Below are 17,629 nucleotides of genomic sequence, written 5' to 3'. Positions count from 1 at the left end.
ATACTGCACATCAGTTATTATCCACTATTCCTATTTTGTGCAGCATGTTATTTATTATACCATTAATAATCATATACTTCAATTTTTTTTGCATAGCCTATGGATTATCCAGTGGGAGCAGCTATTCAACACCAAATTAAAAAAAAAAATTAACAGTCTTTATCTTTTTTTTGGAATCTATATTTATGTAATTTACCTCAATACTTTACTAATAAGGATCAATTATATTTACTATTTTTATTTTGGATTATCATGTCGTGTTCGTATGCTACATACACTACTTAAACAGTTATTTATGTACCTTTTTAGAACCTTATGAATGCTTATGAGTGCTTGTGATTATGCAGATTTTCTAATACATATTATATTCTGAAATTCATGTTATTATGATTAACTAATTTCCCAACTCAGAATGCTTAAACAATGTTGGACAAGAATAACAATTATTGAAAATAGTGATAGCAAATATATCATCCCATTCAAACATGAATTACATTGTTCTTCATTGGTAGAAAACAACCCTGTATCGAAACTAGTTCTAAAATTATGCATAAATTTTGGACTCAAACTTCCCAATCACTTGTATATGACCATTACAAACAAGAAAAGTGTAAACTGCAGAAACAATCCTAAAGACATGGACACACGCCATACTCTCATAGCTTTGATTTCACCTTCAATCTTCTTCTCAACCTTCGTGGCCATGTTAACATTTCTCTCCCTGTGGTTTGTTGGAGCATGATGGGGGAAAAATCGTCGGTAAAAAATTTCACAAAAGTAGTTGCGTTGTAAGTATAGATCTAAACCAAAAATTAAACCTCAATCAAATTTAATTTGTTTGTCACTTAAGCAAACCCAATAAAAATCAACCGAAGTATTTAAACCTTGGATTGTCTCTCAAGAAATTGCAGGAAAGTGTACTTATAATTGGTTATGAGATTGTATCTTTTTGGGTTTTTGAAATGAGGAACAAGAAAGTAAAATAACAAGGAAATAAAATAACAGTTAAGAAAAGTCCTAGCAAGGATTGATAATTGGAATTCCTGTCCCCATTATCATAGTCACTTGTGATGGTAATTGCCTTTTTCTCTCACTTAGTTAACCCTAACAATTGAAGGTAAGTCAAGTGAGCAATTAAACTTGAGTTCACAAGTCCTAATCAAAGATTAGAGTTAGTGAAGCTTAAGCCAAGTAGCAACTTTCGATCACCAATCAACAAGAGACTTTGACAATTCCAAAGTCTCCAAATTACTCAATTCAAGCTAAGAACACAAAAAGTTAACTTAAAATCCAACCAAGCATTTTATCAAACACTTGGTGGGCGCAAAATAAAAGCATAGAAAAGCAATAAGAGAATATAAAATCTAAAACCAACAATTGCAAAATCAATGATAACAAATAATAGAAGAAGCACTAAACATGAAATACCTCAAATTGTATTAAAAGGGAAATCAAATCTAACATGAGAATTCATAAACTCAATTGGCAACATAAAGTAATCAACAAGGGAAGTAAATAAACTAGAATGCTAGAACAAATAAAAGTAGAAGAGAAACTAAATTGAAATAAGATAGAATTCAGAATTTGAGAAGAACTAAAGCTAAGAACCCTAAAACCTAGAGAGAGTTTGAGAGCCTATCTCTTTAGAAAACTACATCTAAAACCTAATGTGTGAATAATCAGGTGTCTAATGAATGATTTCCCCACTCTGCAGCCTTTAATCTATATTTTCGGGCTTGGAACTGGGCCAAAAACAGCCAAGAAATCGCCCCCAGCATCTTCTGTGAAATGCAGCACGTGACGCTTTGTCACGCGTACGCGTCGCTTGGCAAAAATCCTTGTCAGGTCGCTCGTCTTCTGCGCCAGTCACGTGTACACATGACTCACGTGTGCGCGTCGCTGCCAGCTTCTCAAAACATTATTTTCTTGCGTTCCTTCCACTTTTGCATGCTTTCTTTCCGTCCACTAAGCCATTCCTGCCCTATAAACCTTGAAAACACTCAGCAAACATATCACGACATCGAATGGTAATAAGAGAGGATCAAAATTAGCAAATTTAAGGCCAAAGAAGCATGTTTTCAATCATAGTACAAAATTAGAAAGGAAAATGTAAAACATACAAATTATACGAATAAGTGTGAGAATAATGGATAAAATCTACTAAATTAAGCACAAGATAAACCCTAAAAATGGGGTTTATCAGAGCAATTGTCACATCTTGATTAGCAACACCACATTCATGCTCATTGAGTCTTCTAATCAAACACCTTGCCAAACTTTGCCATTCCCCATCAATTTCATCAACCCAAACAAAATAATTGCAATTTTGACTCTACAGAAGCCAAAAAATCGAAATATCGGAGATGCAGAGGAACCCTATACTTGTCTAATTATCATAAATAATGTTCCATACCTTCGTAAAGGGGCAACGAATGAACCATATTTCAGGACTAGTAACCGTCAAGGATTCCAACAAGACAACATACTCACCACAGTGACATCTTCTATCCATCATTTTCTTCTTATTCATCTTCGAATGTGAAGTTCCTGAAAACCTGCTTCCTTCACTTGTAGTTACTTCTCTCCTTGACATTGCTCAAATTCTATGAGAATAAATTATTTCAGGAATTAGGGGTTCTTCACTTGTAGTTACCTTGGATGATTGTGCTCGGGTATAATTTTACCCTGCAAAAATTAGGTTCCAACTAAGAAGAACGAAAATTTAGGGTTCAAACTGATCCTAAATGATACTAAATACACGTATGCCTACCAACACGTGTTATCGTCAAAGTAAACAGTCCACGCATGCCATTCTGCTAAGACTGCATCAAACTTGGTTATTTTTGACAAACGGAGCAAATCAATTATGGGTATCTAAGGAGTTATGATCTTCCATGGTTACTTTTGTCAGCGAATCAATCTTTCATAGTTACTTTTGGTGGTTTAGTCTTGTATTTTTAACAAGTTGAGAGTGAGAATGAATTAGGACATTGTTTATCCAAAACTCATAATTTTAAAGAGAATCTATAGAGTTGAACTACATTAAAACGATGAGTAAAATTATTTTTAAAAAGTAACAATTTTACCAACCTCACTTTTCTTATTTTTTTTCTCATTTGATTTATCTGACTGGTCCACTATCACATAACAAGTAGGTCCTTAATTTATAATACTACAACAGGTAATAACAACAATAACAACAATAATACTAATAATTGAAGTTGTAATTGTAAAACTAATAATAATAATATTAATAATAATTAAATAAAAATTAATATTAAAATGGATTTATATATTAAAATGTTAAAATAACTTTTTAAAAATAGTTTTGTCTACTTGTACTGTAAATTAAAAAATTTGAATGCAACTACAATAACACTAAGTAATGTTATAGGTTATTTAACCGACTTTAAATCCTATTTTAACATAAAAGTTTCTAAACTGTATTGTATTGTTCATTCACCATTTTTTATTCTTGGTTTTTTGGGTTTATAAATGCCCATATGAAATTAATGATGATTTCAACTATTAAGAATGAAGAAAAAATTAACATTCAAATTTAAATTTTAAATTACAAATATATTTTTAATTACAAATATTATAAACTATAATTTTTCTGACCAAAATTAAATTAAATTTTTAAAATGCAACGTAGTTAAAGATTTTTGGTAAAAAACAAAAACAAAAATGCAACTGTTTTTAATGGAAATTCTTTTTAATTTCACTATTAGACACTGTTATTTTGTTTTGGACATGTAAGATCCCTCGTTCATATTTGGTTTTTTTTTTTTTGGACTTGGCCTTGGGCCAAAGAACTAACTTAGCCTAACAACTAGAACCCGAATTTGCCCAACGACCTAACCCGCTAATGTCCGACCCTAATCGCAGCTCTTCTCTTCTTCCTCAAAGCCAATCTCTCGGTGTTCTCCCATTGTCATCGAAACTTCCATCAGGAACCCGGGGACTTGATGCATGGAGCTGATGCCGTAATCGGTCCTCCTCAGTGATGTCACCCGCCTACATTCACAGCTTTTCCACTTGGTTTCTACCGCGGCCACACCGCACCAAAGATGTGCCTCGCTGAAGCTCCTGGTGGTGCGCTTGGGTCCGCCCTGAGGTTCCTGGAGTCACCGTCATCCTATGGCCGCTGCTACTCCTCTGCCGTGTAACCTCCCGCCAAGCAATAAGTCCCTCAGCGTCCCCTCTGCTGTCCCTTCTCCCTATGTTGATAGCGTCGTTGCTGGTGTCGTTAATAGGCCGTTGCAAAGTCGTGGGTCGAAACCGCTCTTCCCCTTCAGCGTCGTGCCTGTCGCAGGTTTCCGTTTCCACCCTCCCAGGTAACCCCTCTTCTCTTTGGTATCCTTGAAGGCTGGTCGAAACTGAAACCTTATTGGCTTGATTTTGATTGTGTTGATTATGCTGAAGAATTACAAATCCTGCTTCTGTTTTGATTGTATTTCTGACCTGAACAGGTGGATTGATTGTCCACTGCCTCTGTAGTTGATTCCACACTACCATCGCTGCCAGTTGGTGAGCAAATTTGTTGCCTTCTTGTGGAGTCCAAGTAGCTCCCACATCCGGAGCCTCATCCAGCAGTTGGAGAATGTCTCTGATGATTGCGTCTGATTCAGCTAAGGGCGTTCTTGCCTTAATCGCTTGAACCAGAGGTAAGCAATCTGTTTCAATTATGCAATTTGCTATTTGTAGATTTTTAATGAGAATGAAAGTCTCTCTGTATGCTTGAGCTTTTACTGCTAATGCTGATGTTGTTCTGAATGTTGATGTTGTCTCAGTGATGATTTTTCCTTGCCAGTCTCTGACCACCGCTGCTAATGCTGCCATGCCTGTTTCTCTGTGGAACACCGCGTCTGTGTTCACTTTCACCTTGTTGTGTGGCGGAGGCCTCCAGGTAATTCTCTTACTCTCACCATTCTTGCCTACCTTAGGTTTGTTATCTATATTGAGTCCCTTTGTTGCATTATGGTATTCTGTTGCTAGATGCTCTGAATAGATTATTACCTTTTCTGGATTGACTTTTGTTTGCTGGAATATGTGCTCATTCCTCGCTTTCCATATACACCAACAAACACATCCCAAATTGCACAAAAATTTGTCATGTTCCTTCCCTGTCTCATTCTTGATTTTCTCTATTGTATTCATCATCCATTTTTCAAAAGATCTCACATTATAAGCCGTAGGCACAATTTGAAGGCTAGATCCAAACCACACCGCTCTAGTCCACGGGCACAAAAGTAACGCATGTTCTATTGTTTCATCCTCTTCCTGGCATATGCTACACCTGGGTGTAATTGCACTTTTACGTTGGTATAAATTTGTGTTCACTGGAAGAATTCTGTGCACTGCTTTCCATAAAAACATTCTAACCTTTCCTGGAACCGATACTCTCCAAATAGTCTCCCATACCTCCCTCAAATTCTGGCTTGTCGATGCTTTGCTGAGTTTTGTCTCTTCCTTTGTGTCTTTCTCCTCCTTCGCAACATGGTATCCGATTCTGACTGAGTACTGTCCATCATTTCTATACGGCCAAACAAAATGATCCTTTTTATTAATCAGACTAATGGGTGTTCTGGTTATCAGTTCAGCTACATTACCAATAAAAATGTCTTGAATTTTGTTCAAGTCCCAGCCCTCTCCCTCTCTTACCAACTTGCTCACTCTTCTATATCGATTTTCTCTGCCTCTCCCTAAATTGTCTAATCCTACCACCCAATTATCTTTCCAAATATCTATCCCTGTTCCACTCCCTACACTCCACCTTCCCTTCCTTCTGAGGAAATCTCTTCCCTCCAACATACTCTTCTATATCCATGATGCATTTTCTCCTTCTCCCGCCTCCCATAAGCTACAGTTAGTGTAGTAAATGGCCTTTAGTATCCAAACCCATATTGCATCCTCCTCTGTTAGAAGTCTCCAAGCTTGTTTAGCCAGGTGTGCTATGTTTTGGCATTCTAAATCCTTAAAATCCAAGCCTCCATTTATTTTACTCTTAGTCAATTTTGTCCAGCTCTTCCAGTGAATGCTTCTTTCCTTTCCATTGTTTGTCCACCAGAATCTCGCAATTGCTGATTCAATTCTCTGGCAAAAGCATTTAGGGAATTCGATGACGTTCATGGTATAGACTGGAATCACCTGTATAACTGCCTTTATCAAAACCTCCTTTCCAGTTTGATTTAATAATTTCTCTTTCCATCCTTGCATTTTGTCAAGAATATTCTCTTGTATCCACTCCAGTGCCTTATCTTGGATCTTCCCCATCTCGCTAGTAACCCTAGGTATCTTCCAGGATCCTCCCACGACGCCATTCTGGTGATCTCTTCAATGTTCACCCTCCTCTGGATAGATACCTGACTTCCAAAAATCAGTCCGGATTTCTCAGTATTAATTCTTTGTCCTGATGCCTCCATATATTTGTTTATGATCTAAATTAGTTGATAAATCTTCTCTTCTTGTGCACCTGTAAAAATAATACAATCGTCAGTAAATAATAGATGAGTGATAATCAGTGTAGTTGGAGCTAACCTTATTCCAGAAATAAGGTTATCCCTCAACGCCTTTTTCATGAAAACAGTAAAACTTTCCGCTACCAAGATAAAGAGATAGGGCGATAGAGGATCTTCCTGTCTGTGACCTCTTTGAGGGTAGATCTTGGTTGACAATTTTTCATTAATTTTAAATCTATAAGTAACACTTTTCACGCAGCTCATCATCAACTTCACCCATTTTTTACTAAAACTGAACTTTTCCATGACCTTTTGTAAAAAATTCCATTCCAATCTATCGTATGCCTTATTCATATCCAATTTGATGGCTATGTCTTTGCTTCCAAGATTTCCTTTTCTGTTTAATTTGTGAAACACTTCCTGTACTATTACTATGTTATCCTGTATGAGTCTTCCTTTTACAAAAGCACTATGAACCGGAGATATGATGACATCTAGCACTTTCCTTAACCTTCCAACCAAGACCCTTATTACAATCTTATATATAAAATTACAGTAGCTTATGGGTCTAAGATGATTCAGGCTCTCCAGTTGACTCACTTTGGGAATCAAAACAACGGTTGTTTCTCCTAAGTCCTCTAATAAGATACCGTCTTCAAATATTTGTCTCACCACACCACACACTTCTTTACTCAGAATATCCCAATGCTGTTGATAGAACAACCCATTTAAACCATCTGGCTCCGGAGCTTTTAAGCTTCCCATACTAAAGACTGCCTCCTTAATTTCTTCGTCTTTGATCTTTGCCATTAGCTCCTCATTCATCTCTTTTTGTGACTCTTGTAGGTATATCTCTTATTCACTCTTCCAGGTTCTATCCCCTTCAAAAGTAAACAGTTTAGTAAAATGTCTTTCTACTAACCTCCTTATGTCTACTTCTCCTTGTATCCAATGTCGTGTCTCATCTTTCAATTTGTTAATTCTATTCCTCATTCTTCTCTGAATGGTTGTTGCATGAAAGAATGCTGTATTTTTGTTGCCCCCATTTTAACCATTTCAACCTTGATCTTTGTCCCCAATATTTTTTCTCTTGTTTCTAAAGATCTAATATCTGGTTCTTCAATTCTCTCTCTCTTCTTTGATCTTTATCTGTCATATCAGGCTCTTGTATTTGATGTAGCTCAATTTTCTTTCTTTCTATTTCTTTATCTGCTCTTTTAAACTTTCTCCTGCTCCACTCCGTCAACTCCCTTTTGCATCTACTTCTCTTCCTTGTAAATTGATTCCAACAATTCCTATTTCCGTCATCCTGTTGCTAACTTCTCCTTATTACCTCTTTGCACTCCTCATGCTCTGTCCAAAAAGCCTCAAACCTGAACTCTTTTTTTATCCTAACTTGCAGTTGTGTTTCCAAAATTAAGGCACAATGGTCAGAACTCATAGCCGGAGCAGCTTTTAGAATAACATTCTGGTATATATGCAGCCATTTCCAATTTACAAACACCCTATCTAGTATTTTCCTAGTAATAAAGTTGTTTCTTGGATTACTGAACCATGTATATTTACTTCCTTTAAAGTCAACATCCATTAAACCATTATTATCTACAAACCTTCTAAAAGTATATAAATAATTTCGTGGTTGTGGATGAATGCCTACCTTTTCGTCTTGAATTAAAATATCGTTGAAGTCCCCCAAATAAGCTTGAGGTTCTTCCTTGCTCCTATTACTTACCGTAAGCTCCTACCATAGTTTCCTTCGCTTTGGAAAAACTGGGTTACCATACACAAAAACACCCTGCCATTTCAGAATATTATTGATGTTAATATTAGCTTTAATATAGTTATCACACTACTCATAAACATCGATATTAGTATTAGATTTCCATAACAAACATAGTCCACCGGACAAGCCCCGGAGTTCTACGCAAAACATATTGTCAAAATTAAGCCTTCTTCTTATCCTATTCATTTTTTCTTGACTGGCCTTAGTTTCCATTAAAAACACTATAAGCGGCTTTACTTTTTTATATAGATTATACAACTTAGAAATTGTCGGGGCAGCTGCTATTCCCCGACAATTCCAGCTAATGATACTCATGGCTGATGTTGTGGCATGTTAAGGCCCACCTCCTCAGCCATTTGTATTCCCTTAATCTGATCAGAGACATGCATAGCTAACTGATACTCTCCTGTGCCTAGAGCGATGATGTTGTTCTTTAATTTCTTGGGTTCCCTATCCTCTTGCTCCTCCTTCCATTCCCTGTATGTTAGCAATGGAACCTGTTTGTTTTCTCGTTTCTTTTTCAAGTTCAGATTCAATTCCAACTTTTTAGCTAGTCGCATTTTCCAATCTGCCTCTGCTTCTATTTCTTTATCTTCATCTTCATCACTAGCTAAATCTACATAGTAGATGTTCTCACCCGGCTTAGCATGCTGACCCAGAGATTCATGTTCTCTATTCTGAGCTTTCTTGGATAGCTTCTTTAATTCATTTTCTTCCGTTCCACTCTTCAGCAGTTCTTGATGTTCCTTCCCCTCCGTTCTAGCTTTACACACTTGTTTATCCCTCGTTCTTGCTAACATAAGTCTTTTTAATTCCTGGCCTATGGTTTCTTTTTCTTTTTCTTTCTCCGGGCCCAACTTCCAATCTTCCATTTTATAGTTGTTCACCTCCCTTTCTTCAGTTATATAATGATTCAGCCCACTTCCTTCAACGTTCCAAGCTTGCAGATGTAATGCCCCTGTGTTGGGCCCAATATCCCTTATTGGTCCGTTTCCACTTGATTTCTGCACCTCATACCTCTTTTCTCGCTTCTGGGCCTTTTTGTTATTGCTGAGTTTGTAGGCTGCTCCTAGGTCACGTTGCGTATCCCTCTCTTCCTGAAAATCAGGGATTTTTGGTACTTCTTCTACATGCTCTTCTATATCTGCCATTTCTTCGTCTCTCATCATTTGGTTTTTCCAGACACTTTTCTCACTAATTTTCTGTTGCAGTACTTGCTCAGCCCTAATCCTACTCTCCTCAGAACTTTGTTTGTCACCACTCTCTCTATCGGGGTCCAGTTGCTCACGCGCCTGCTCCTCCCCTTCCTCTCTCCATCCTTGTTGTTTTGAGAATCCTCCTCTCATGGTTGGACCTGGTCGTCTTTGGCTTACTCCCAGTCCTGGTGAGTATTTGTTCTTGGTTGGATCCCAGCATGCCATGACTGTTGGATTCTTGCATGTTTTCTTCTCATGCCCTAGTATACCACAATTAAAACAATAGCTGTCTGGCAGCCTCTCATACTTGAAAAAGACCCACAATGGTGGCATCTCCTCTCTATCTAACCAGAATCCTGTAGGCAGAGGCTTGGTGATGTTGATGCTAACCCTAATTCTCAGATATGGTCTCCTAAGGATGCCATCTACTTTTGGATCTTCAACCTCGGCCAAGACTCCCAACATTTCGCCGATAAGAATACATGTCTCTTTGTCCATGAGGTCATGTGGAATGCCATGCACTTGAATCCAAAACTCCATGAAGTCATGATCAATTTCAAAAACTGATTTGCCCTCCCTCCATAATCTAAGATTGACCATATTTCTTTTGACATTCCATGGACCATTCTGAATAATATGCAGCCCTTTCTTACTGTCTTTGAAGCTGAATAACATCTTCTTCCAACCAATGTCTGTAACTGCAACACCTTGAGGGTTTTTCCACATTCACAGCAAAGTAGTTTTACATGTTTTAAAATTTATCTCCTTTTCACTTATTAACTTTCCCACCATATTTAAGCAGTCTTTCTTATATCCCAGTTCTCCAGACTTATTGAGTTTGATGACTTTTCCTTCGATGATGTTCATGTTGTAGGTTGCTAAAAAAGTTGGTGTATTTCAGGTTTTTCAATAGTTTTGAAGGTTCAGGTTGAGCGAGGATTACGTGGGAATATAGATTTGTTTATTGAAACAAGTTGAAAAAATTCCCTTTTAGAAAACCTGTAACTACCAGCAGCAATTTCCATATACATGCATGATTCATACCTCTGGATGTTTTTCTCACACTATACCAAAAAACTTCCCTCATGTAGCCAACAATTTTATATTGAAAATTAGAGAAAGAAAGAAAGAGTGAAACATACATATAATATTCTCTTTTTAATTTGATTGAAGGTAAGTGAAGCCAGAAATGCTTTTAACTATTTGACACACAAACATTTTTTTTCGGTGAATCACAAACATTTTTTATCTAACAACCGAACGAGAAATTTGATTAAGAAATTTATTTACAACCCAAATGCATCAATTGCAAGCTTATTAGATCCACTTTAATTTAGACCTCTGAAACAACAGTTGGCTTTATACAATCAACATTGGCACACAGTCCAACCGATCTAACCATTTCTCCAAGGCTGCAGAAACAAAAAATATTATTACAATTCGTTAATAAAATGCATCATATGAAAAATGAAAATAGAATTTTAAGATTGTTTCCTAGATAAGATAATGCTATGGTGAAGAGTGCAAATTATTTCTTTTAGTAAATAAAAAATTTACATAAAAATTATTATGTAAAATGCACAATTTATTTTTATAAATTTTACAAAAATTTTCGCTCTTCGTTTAATTCTACTCCTCAATATAAAAAAGTAGCCTCTTAGACAACACAAAACAAGTCTTTAGATAACTTTTAAGTCCATTTTTATATTTGTAAAAAGATGGAAAGTAAGAGACGTGTATCCGTCAATTTCATATTAAAACATAAACTTTTATTCTATATCAAAAAAGGATTGGAAGTACCGATCGAAGCTGTTCCTGGCTTTGTCGATATGGTCAGTGCTATTTCTGGGCTTCCCGGAGCGGTCTGTGCTCCTTGTAGATGTTCTTGATTTCTCTTTGCTATCTGTGCTTAGTCTAGACTTGTCTCTTTTACCCGTGCTACATCTCGGCTTCTCTCCCAGTTGGAAGATGGTTGATTTCGCCTTTTCATTATCGGTGGCATCCGATGGAGGACTTGTCCTGTGCTCAGCTGCATTTTCTTCCAAGCTTGGTAATGGTAATTTCTCTATAGCGGATATGAATTGTCTTAAGTGCCTTAGGTACTCAGGGTATAGTTCTAAGTTGCAATGTTTTCCACCTTTGATCCATAGAGGTTCATACTTCACATTTGACAGTTCCCAAAGTGTCTTGCCATGAGACACATCAACCACTTCATCTTCTGTTCCCTGAACAAAGTATTCATCCGTACATCTTCATCATTCAATCAGAATGTTGATTGACAACCATTTAATATTTCTTTAGTAAAAAATTTTAGATAAAAAACGAAAACATGAATTAGAAACAGAATCTAATAGACTAATATCAACTCAAGGCTTAATATCTCTTTACTACTCTTTACTACCAAATGGCTATGCATAGTTGACAAGAACTAGACTAAGGCTATGGTTTGGTAATTTTTTTGGGAAGAGGTGCAAATAACTCGTTTTGTATTTGCTAAACTAAAAAGATTTGTACTTATATTTATATTTGCTATTGTAATTTTTAGAAGTTAAAAGTTTTATTAAAAACATTTAAAGGAGTGATTTTAAAAACACTATTAACTTGTATTTATTAAAATTAAAAAATTTAATGTAATTTCATCTATTAATAAATATCTAAATTTATTTTATATTTATGTTTATTATTATTTTTATTATGATCTTTTTAAATTTAAAAAATTATTTTATCAAATACTATTATTATTATTTCTATTTATTAAAACTATTTTTAATTAAATTTATCAAATATAGATAATATAATTTTTAAAAAATTATTTTCCACAAGTTAATTTTATAAATTACTTTCGAAAAATAAAAATGTTACTAAACCGATCTACCCTAATAATATTGACCCCAAAATATCACATTTTCATTGTCCCACACAGAGTTTTTGTTGAGAGATGGTAAGTGCTAAATTTGTTTTAGTAGTTCCATAATAATAGAGACAGGCCAATTTAACAAATTTTACACTTTTGTCTTTGTCTCTCCCGTTTTCCTATTTTAAAATTATGCTCCCTCCAGAGACCATTTTCAAACTCTATTAAAGATAGGTGTTTGTTATGGTACTTAAAAAATATTATTTAATTGTTAAATTAGGTTAAATAATTAATTTTAAATTTAAAAATATAAAAATTAAAAAATTTTAAATATTTAAAAGTTAATATAAAAAATACTTTAAATAAAAGTTAAACACTAAATAAAAGACACCATAAAATTGGTCATAAAAAATATTAAAGGAAAAGGAGTCTTATTTTTTTTTGACAGTAAGAGTGTTAATGCAATCAGGTAGGCTAATTTTTTTATATGTACCCATGTATTGGCATGAGAATGTCAAATCAGAGAAAGCAAAAGGGTGCGAGGGAACTTTTACTGTTGCTTGCTTACCCAAAAATATCTTTTGTTGTCAATTGTAGGTAGAAAAGGTCAACTTGCGTGTGCACACTTTATTCACCAATCATGTTCCTCTTCTAATTTCGAATGAGGATTGATGGCTTGGTTAACCGAAGTTGAAAAATTAATTAAACTTTTGAAATTAGACTAAAGCAACTTGAACTGCAAGCAAAGTTTTAGAACAATATCTCCTCAGTTCATACAGAGTATTGACATATTATTCATGCTAAATTTATGAGTGTAAGATAAAAAAATAATCTTTATGATAAAGGTTCTGCTAGAGAATCAATTAAGAGTGAAGTCAATTCTAACCAATTAATTAAAAAGTAGGTTTATTATATATAAAAAAAATAAAAACAATTCCTTATTATTTTAGTTTCTCGAATTTAAAAAAAAAAAAGGAGTTGACTTAATTGACTTGTTATATAGTTGGTCTCCTAGGCGTTTTCTTACTATAAAGGATGAAGCTTCGGAAAAAAATAAAAATTATTTTTTTAATAAAAAAAAGCTAACGAAAAACAATTATCATGTGTGTACAAATATTATGTTTGTTTATAACAATCTTCATTTTTCACCAAATTTTGCTCTCCATCAATAAATTTTCTGACTTATAAAAGCATATTAATTTAATTCTTAAAGTTATATTTTGTAACTCACTTTAATTCCAGCAATTAAACAAGTACTTATGGAATTTCAGGAAATAAAATAAAGACCTTTATATAAATGGCGAAATTAAACGTTTACTCAAATGATCATAAATTAAACAAATATGAAGAAGGAATAGAAGAAACACTTACATGGATTACCAGAATAGGAGAATTCACTAGTGGAATTTTGTCAATGTTCTGCAGAGAGGTAGTAAGCCAAGAAAATGAACAAAAATTAAGAAAACATTACAAGAAATTAAACGAGTGTGATGTATGATGAAAGCAGAATTATGATTTATGAACCTTATAAATGTCAAACCAGAATGATTTCTTAACAGGGTACATGACTCGCAGACCGGACATGATCGGACTGTGAAGGATTACGGCTCGCAGGCGAGGCAGATGGGTGGCCAATTCAAGAGTCGGGCCGCTTCCGACCGATTGGCCATACAATATTATGTCCTCTTCTTTAACTCCAAATTTCTCCTTAAGGCATCTATATGCTGCCTCTATGTCTGCATAACTGTCTTGTTCACTTGCCTGAACATTCAACCAAACACAAGTTGAACTAATTCATTAGTTAGTGCCGATGGAATCTAAATCAAAGTTACATTCACAGAAACCATCCTACTAAGTCATTAAAATTCAAACTTATACCATTTCTATTACATTAAGTAAATTAATATGAAAACATAATGTAATGAACCAGAGATGTGTTTCTAACATTTGTATATCACGCATGGTTTCTTTTAAACTTGTCCTACTATACTTTCACCATTCATTCTTCTATATTAATTCAATCACTCAATGCCATGATTTATGTCAGAATAAATAAATAAATAAATAATAATAAAGGCAAGTTATTCCTTCACGGGATGAAAGTACATATATTTGATAGGAACTTTATTTCATTTTCATAACAACTTGTGAGTACCTAATTTTGGTTGGTAATAAACAAATTGGTGTTGCTTCCTCACCAACCATTTTTGTGATTATTTATATGCTTAGGGGGTTGTTAGGCTCTAGGCTCTATAAAGTAAGATCATATACTAATATTGATATTATTATGATCCTTTATAATTCCTTTTGACTTTTCTGCAAAGGAAGCCAATCACACGTGCTATTGCTCAAGCATTGTGGGCATCAGCATGCTGTTTTACGCACTGCACAAATATGAAAAAACAGAAAAACAAAAAACAAAATCTAATTTATGTAACATGCATAGGTAAAAAAAGAAGCAGATTATCATACACCTTTCCAGAAGACTGTCCATAGCCAGAATAATCGTACCTGAACATCAGCCAAACAAAGATTTAGATAAACCAATTAATTAAAGAGTTAAATTTAAATGTATTTACAAATGATATTTATATGTTCGGAAATATATAGAGTAAATTACTAAAAAAAATATTTAAAAACTTAAAGTAGTTCTTATAAAAACAATTCTTTGAAGATAAAAAAGACCGAAAACTAAAGATTTCAAATAGCCCTGTTTTTGTTGCCGAAAACATAGCGTGCCACTGGCAGCAAAGTGTTAACTAATATTGATTAAAAGTGTTGGCACTCTTAATATTTCTCTTCTTTTAATAATAAGAAAATAAAAAAAGAAAAGAAAATCCATTAGATAAAAGGGAAATGGAAGGAGAGAATTTAGATGACAGAAATGAATGTTTGAAGATATATATACAGACCCCATAAGATTGAGACGAAGATGAAGACTAAGCTGAGTGAAGATGGGATACATTTGACCAATATCAGCAGCATTGCCATGTGAGTAAAGTAGTGTAAGTGTTGCCCTTTTGTTCTTCACGTACATACACACAATGCTATTCCCTCTCTTTGTTACAACCTTCATAACTTCAACCTCATCATCTTCTCTGTGGTCACAAACCTCCGATGATATCCTTAGCTTTCCCCCATCATCACTCTTCAGATTGTATGATGGAGGGTCTGGTGGAAAGAATGCAAATCTTGATGCCATAGATGATGTTGCATTACCCATTAGACTATAATCAAATTAGATGTTGCTCAATTGAGTGAAACGAGTGACAAAGATTCTCTACTCCACTTCAGAATCTGATCTGGACCCTAATATTGTTGCTGCTAATTTGGTCACTCTCTAGTATAATGTTTTGAAAATGATCATGCTTGTTGGAGAGAGAGAGAGAGCGAGAATAGGGGTCTAATACTAAAGAGAGGGAATTAGAAATATCATTTAATTTGGACAATAACAGGAGGGGAGTCGAGATGCGTGAAACGTCTTTTGTAAAAAACACGTGTCTCCCATTATTATTGGATATATTAATAAATTGATTATTTTTTAATTTTTTAACAAATTAAAATAAAATCGATTTTTTAATTTTTAATATTTTTTTAAAAATTTAATTATATTTTTAAATTTTTAAGAATTTAAATGTCCGCAAAACAAAAATTAGGGATATATTTGTCTTTTTATCAAAAAATTTAAAAATATTTGATTTAGACTTTGTAATTCGATCAGATCAAATCGGGTCTAATAAGTAATAATTATAATGCAGATAATTGAGTTTATTATTGTTGCTATAATAAACTGATTTTGTTTTGATTTATTAAAAAATAAATTATTAACCGATTTAATAAAGATGTCCAATAATAACATAACATATGTAAACGTCTTTAAAAAAAGATATTTTAAGTGTCTTTATTAAAGTGGTCCACATAACGAGATTATATACTACAAATAGTGAAGAATTACCTTTTTTATTTTTGTTAAAATTTACAGGTTTTATTTATTCTTTATAATTTTATACCAACTGAATTAGGCGCTTTTTTTTTATATGAAAGTAAATGTGGTGATATACCTTAACATTGTAATTTTTAGTGTTTTTCAAAAATTTGGAAGATACACAAATCGGAGGATCCGATTTCTATATTTCAAATTTTTTAATTTTTTTAATAGAAATCTTTCGGTCCGATTTCTGTTCTCTCACAAATTCTTCGGTCTGATTTCACAAATTCTTCACAAATCGAACAGTTCGATTTCTGTACTTTTCATAAATCAGACGGTCCGACTTTTGTTTATCTAATTAAACGATTTCACATTTGAGAATAACACCCCATCAACCCACATTTTGAAAAAATACCGTTGCTATCCAATATCAAAAACAAAATCGGACTGAATTACCATTCTCCTCTACCATTTTTCTGTTCTTGTTAAATAAATTTGATTTCTACCATATTACGCGCTTCTCCTTGGCTTTTACCATTCATCAAGTTACCAACATATTACATAAAGAATGGCATAATTGGGAGACCTAAAATATTGCTAAAACAGAGACAATAAAAATAATATAAAAATAGAGAGCAGTCTTGATTCTTTTGGTGTGCCTTGTCATTGCATCAAAGACACAACATATGATTATGAAGGAGGGGCCTTTGAAATTTTAATTATGTGAAAATTATTATTTGATTAAAGTTTGGAGATTAATTTTTTGCATTAATATATTTAAGCATAAGAATAATAACATACACTGTTAAATATCAATAAGAATACGGTTAGGTAGCAAAAATATTATAGACAATAAATAAAAATACATAATCAATAATATATGCACTTATAAAAAAGTGTGAATTATTATTTCAATTTAATTGATACAGTTAATTTTTTTCTATAACTATTTTTTCTCATTTAATTACACTAAAAATTAATTTTAAATTTAATGTGAATTAAACCTCAAAAAATGCTCTTTCATTATTATTATATTCATAATTCTATAAATTTTTCCTAAACAAAAATTTTAAATTTTGATTTTTTTAATCTTAAAAAGATCTCAAATCACCCTAATACATTTTATAAAAAATAAAAATCGTATATTTGATAGTCTCTATGTATTAAAAACGTCCAAAATTATTAATTTTAACCTAAAAAATAAAATAATAAATAATAAATTAACACCAATTCATTAATTATAGATATTATGTGTTTAAAATTATAGATGATATACATATAAAATTATGGATGTTAAATTAAAAAATTTTAACAATTTCTACTATACAACTCATATTTTACATATAGACTATTAAAAAATAAAAAATAAAAAATGAAATATAAAACAAAAAATTAAGAAATAAATTT

General features: G+C 33.4%; 1 protein-coding gene across 1 annotated transcript; it reads right to left on the bottom strand.

Moving 5' to 3' along the window:
* Positions 1 to 10,509: 10,509 nt before the first annotated feature.
* On the bottom strand, positions 10,510 to 15,732 carry LOC107643738 (uncharacterized). The gene is made up of 6 exons (XM_016347466.3): positions 15,207 to 15,732; positions 14,769 to 14,805; positions 13,819 to 14,055; positions 13,666 to 13,713; positions 11,241 to 11,665; positions 10,510 to 10,852 (listed from the first exon to the last, which is right to left on the bottom strand). The coding sequence occupies exons 1-6, from the start codon at positions 15,515 to 15,517 to the stop codon at positions 10,774 to 10,776; spliced, it is 1,137 nt and encodes a 378-aa protein (XP_016202952.1). The 5' UTR covers positions 15,518 to 15,732; the 3' UTR covers positions 10,510 to 10,773.
* Between the last annotated feature and the right edge of the window lie 1,897 nt (positions 15,733 to 17,629).

This window comes from Arachis ipaensis, chromosome B5 (genome assembly GCF_059453495.1).
Source record: "Arachis ipaensis isolate K30076 ecotype BB chromosome B5, ASM5945349v1, whole genome shotgun sequence".
Classification (NCBI taxonomy): Eukaryota; Viridiplantae; Streptophyta; class Magnoliopsida; order Fabales; family Fabaceae; genus Arachis; species Arachis ipaensis.
Note: the sequence above shows the minus strand (reverse complement) of the source record. Positions and strands in the feature narration are given on the sequence as shown.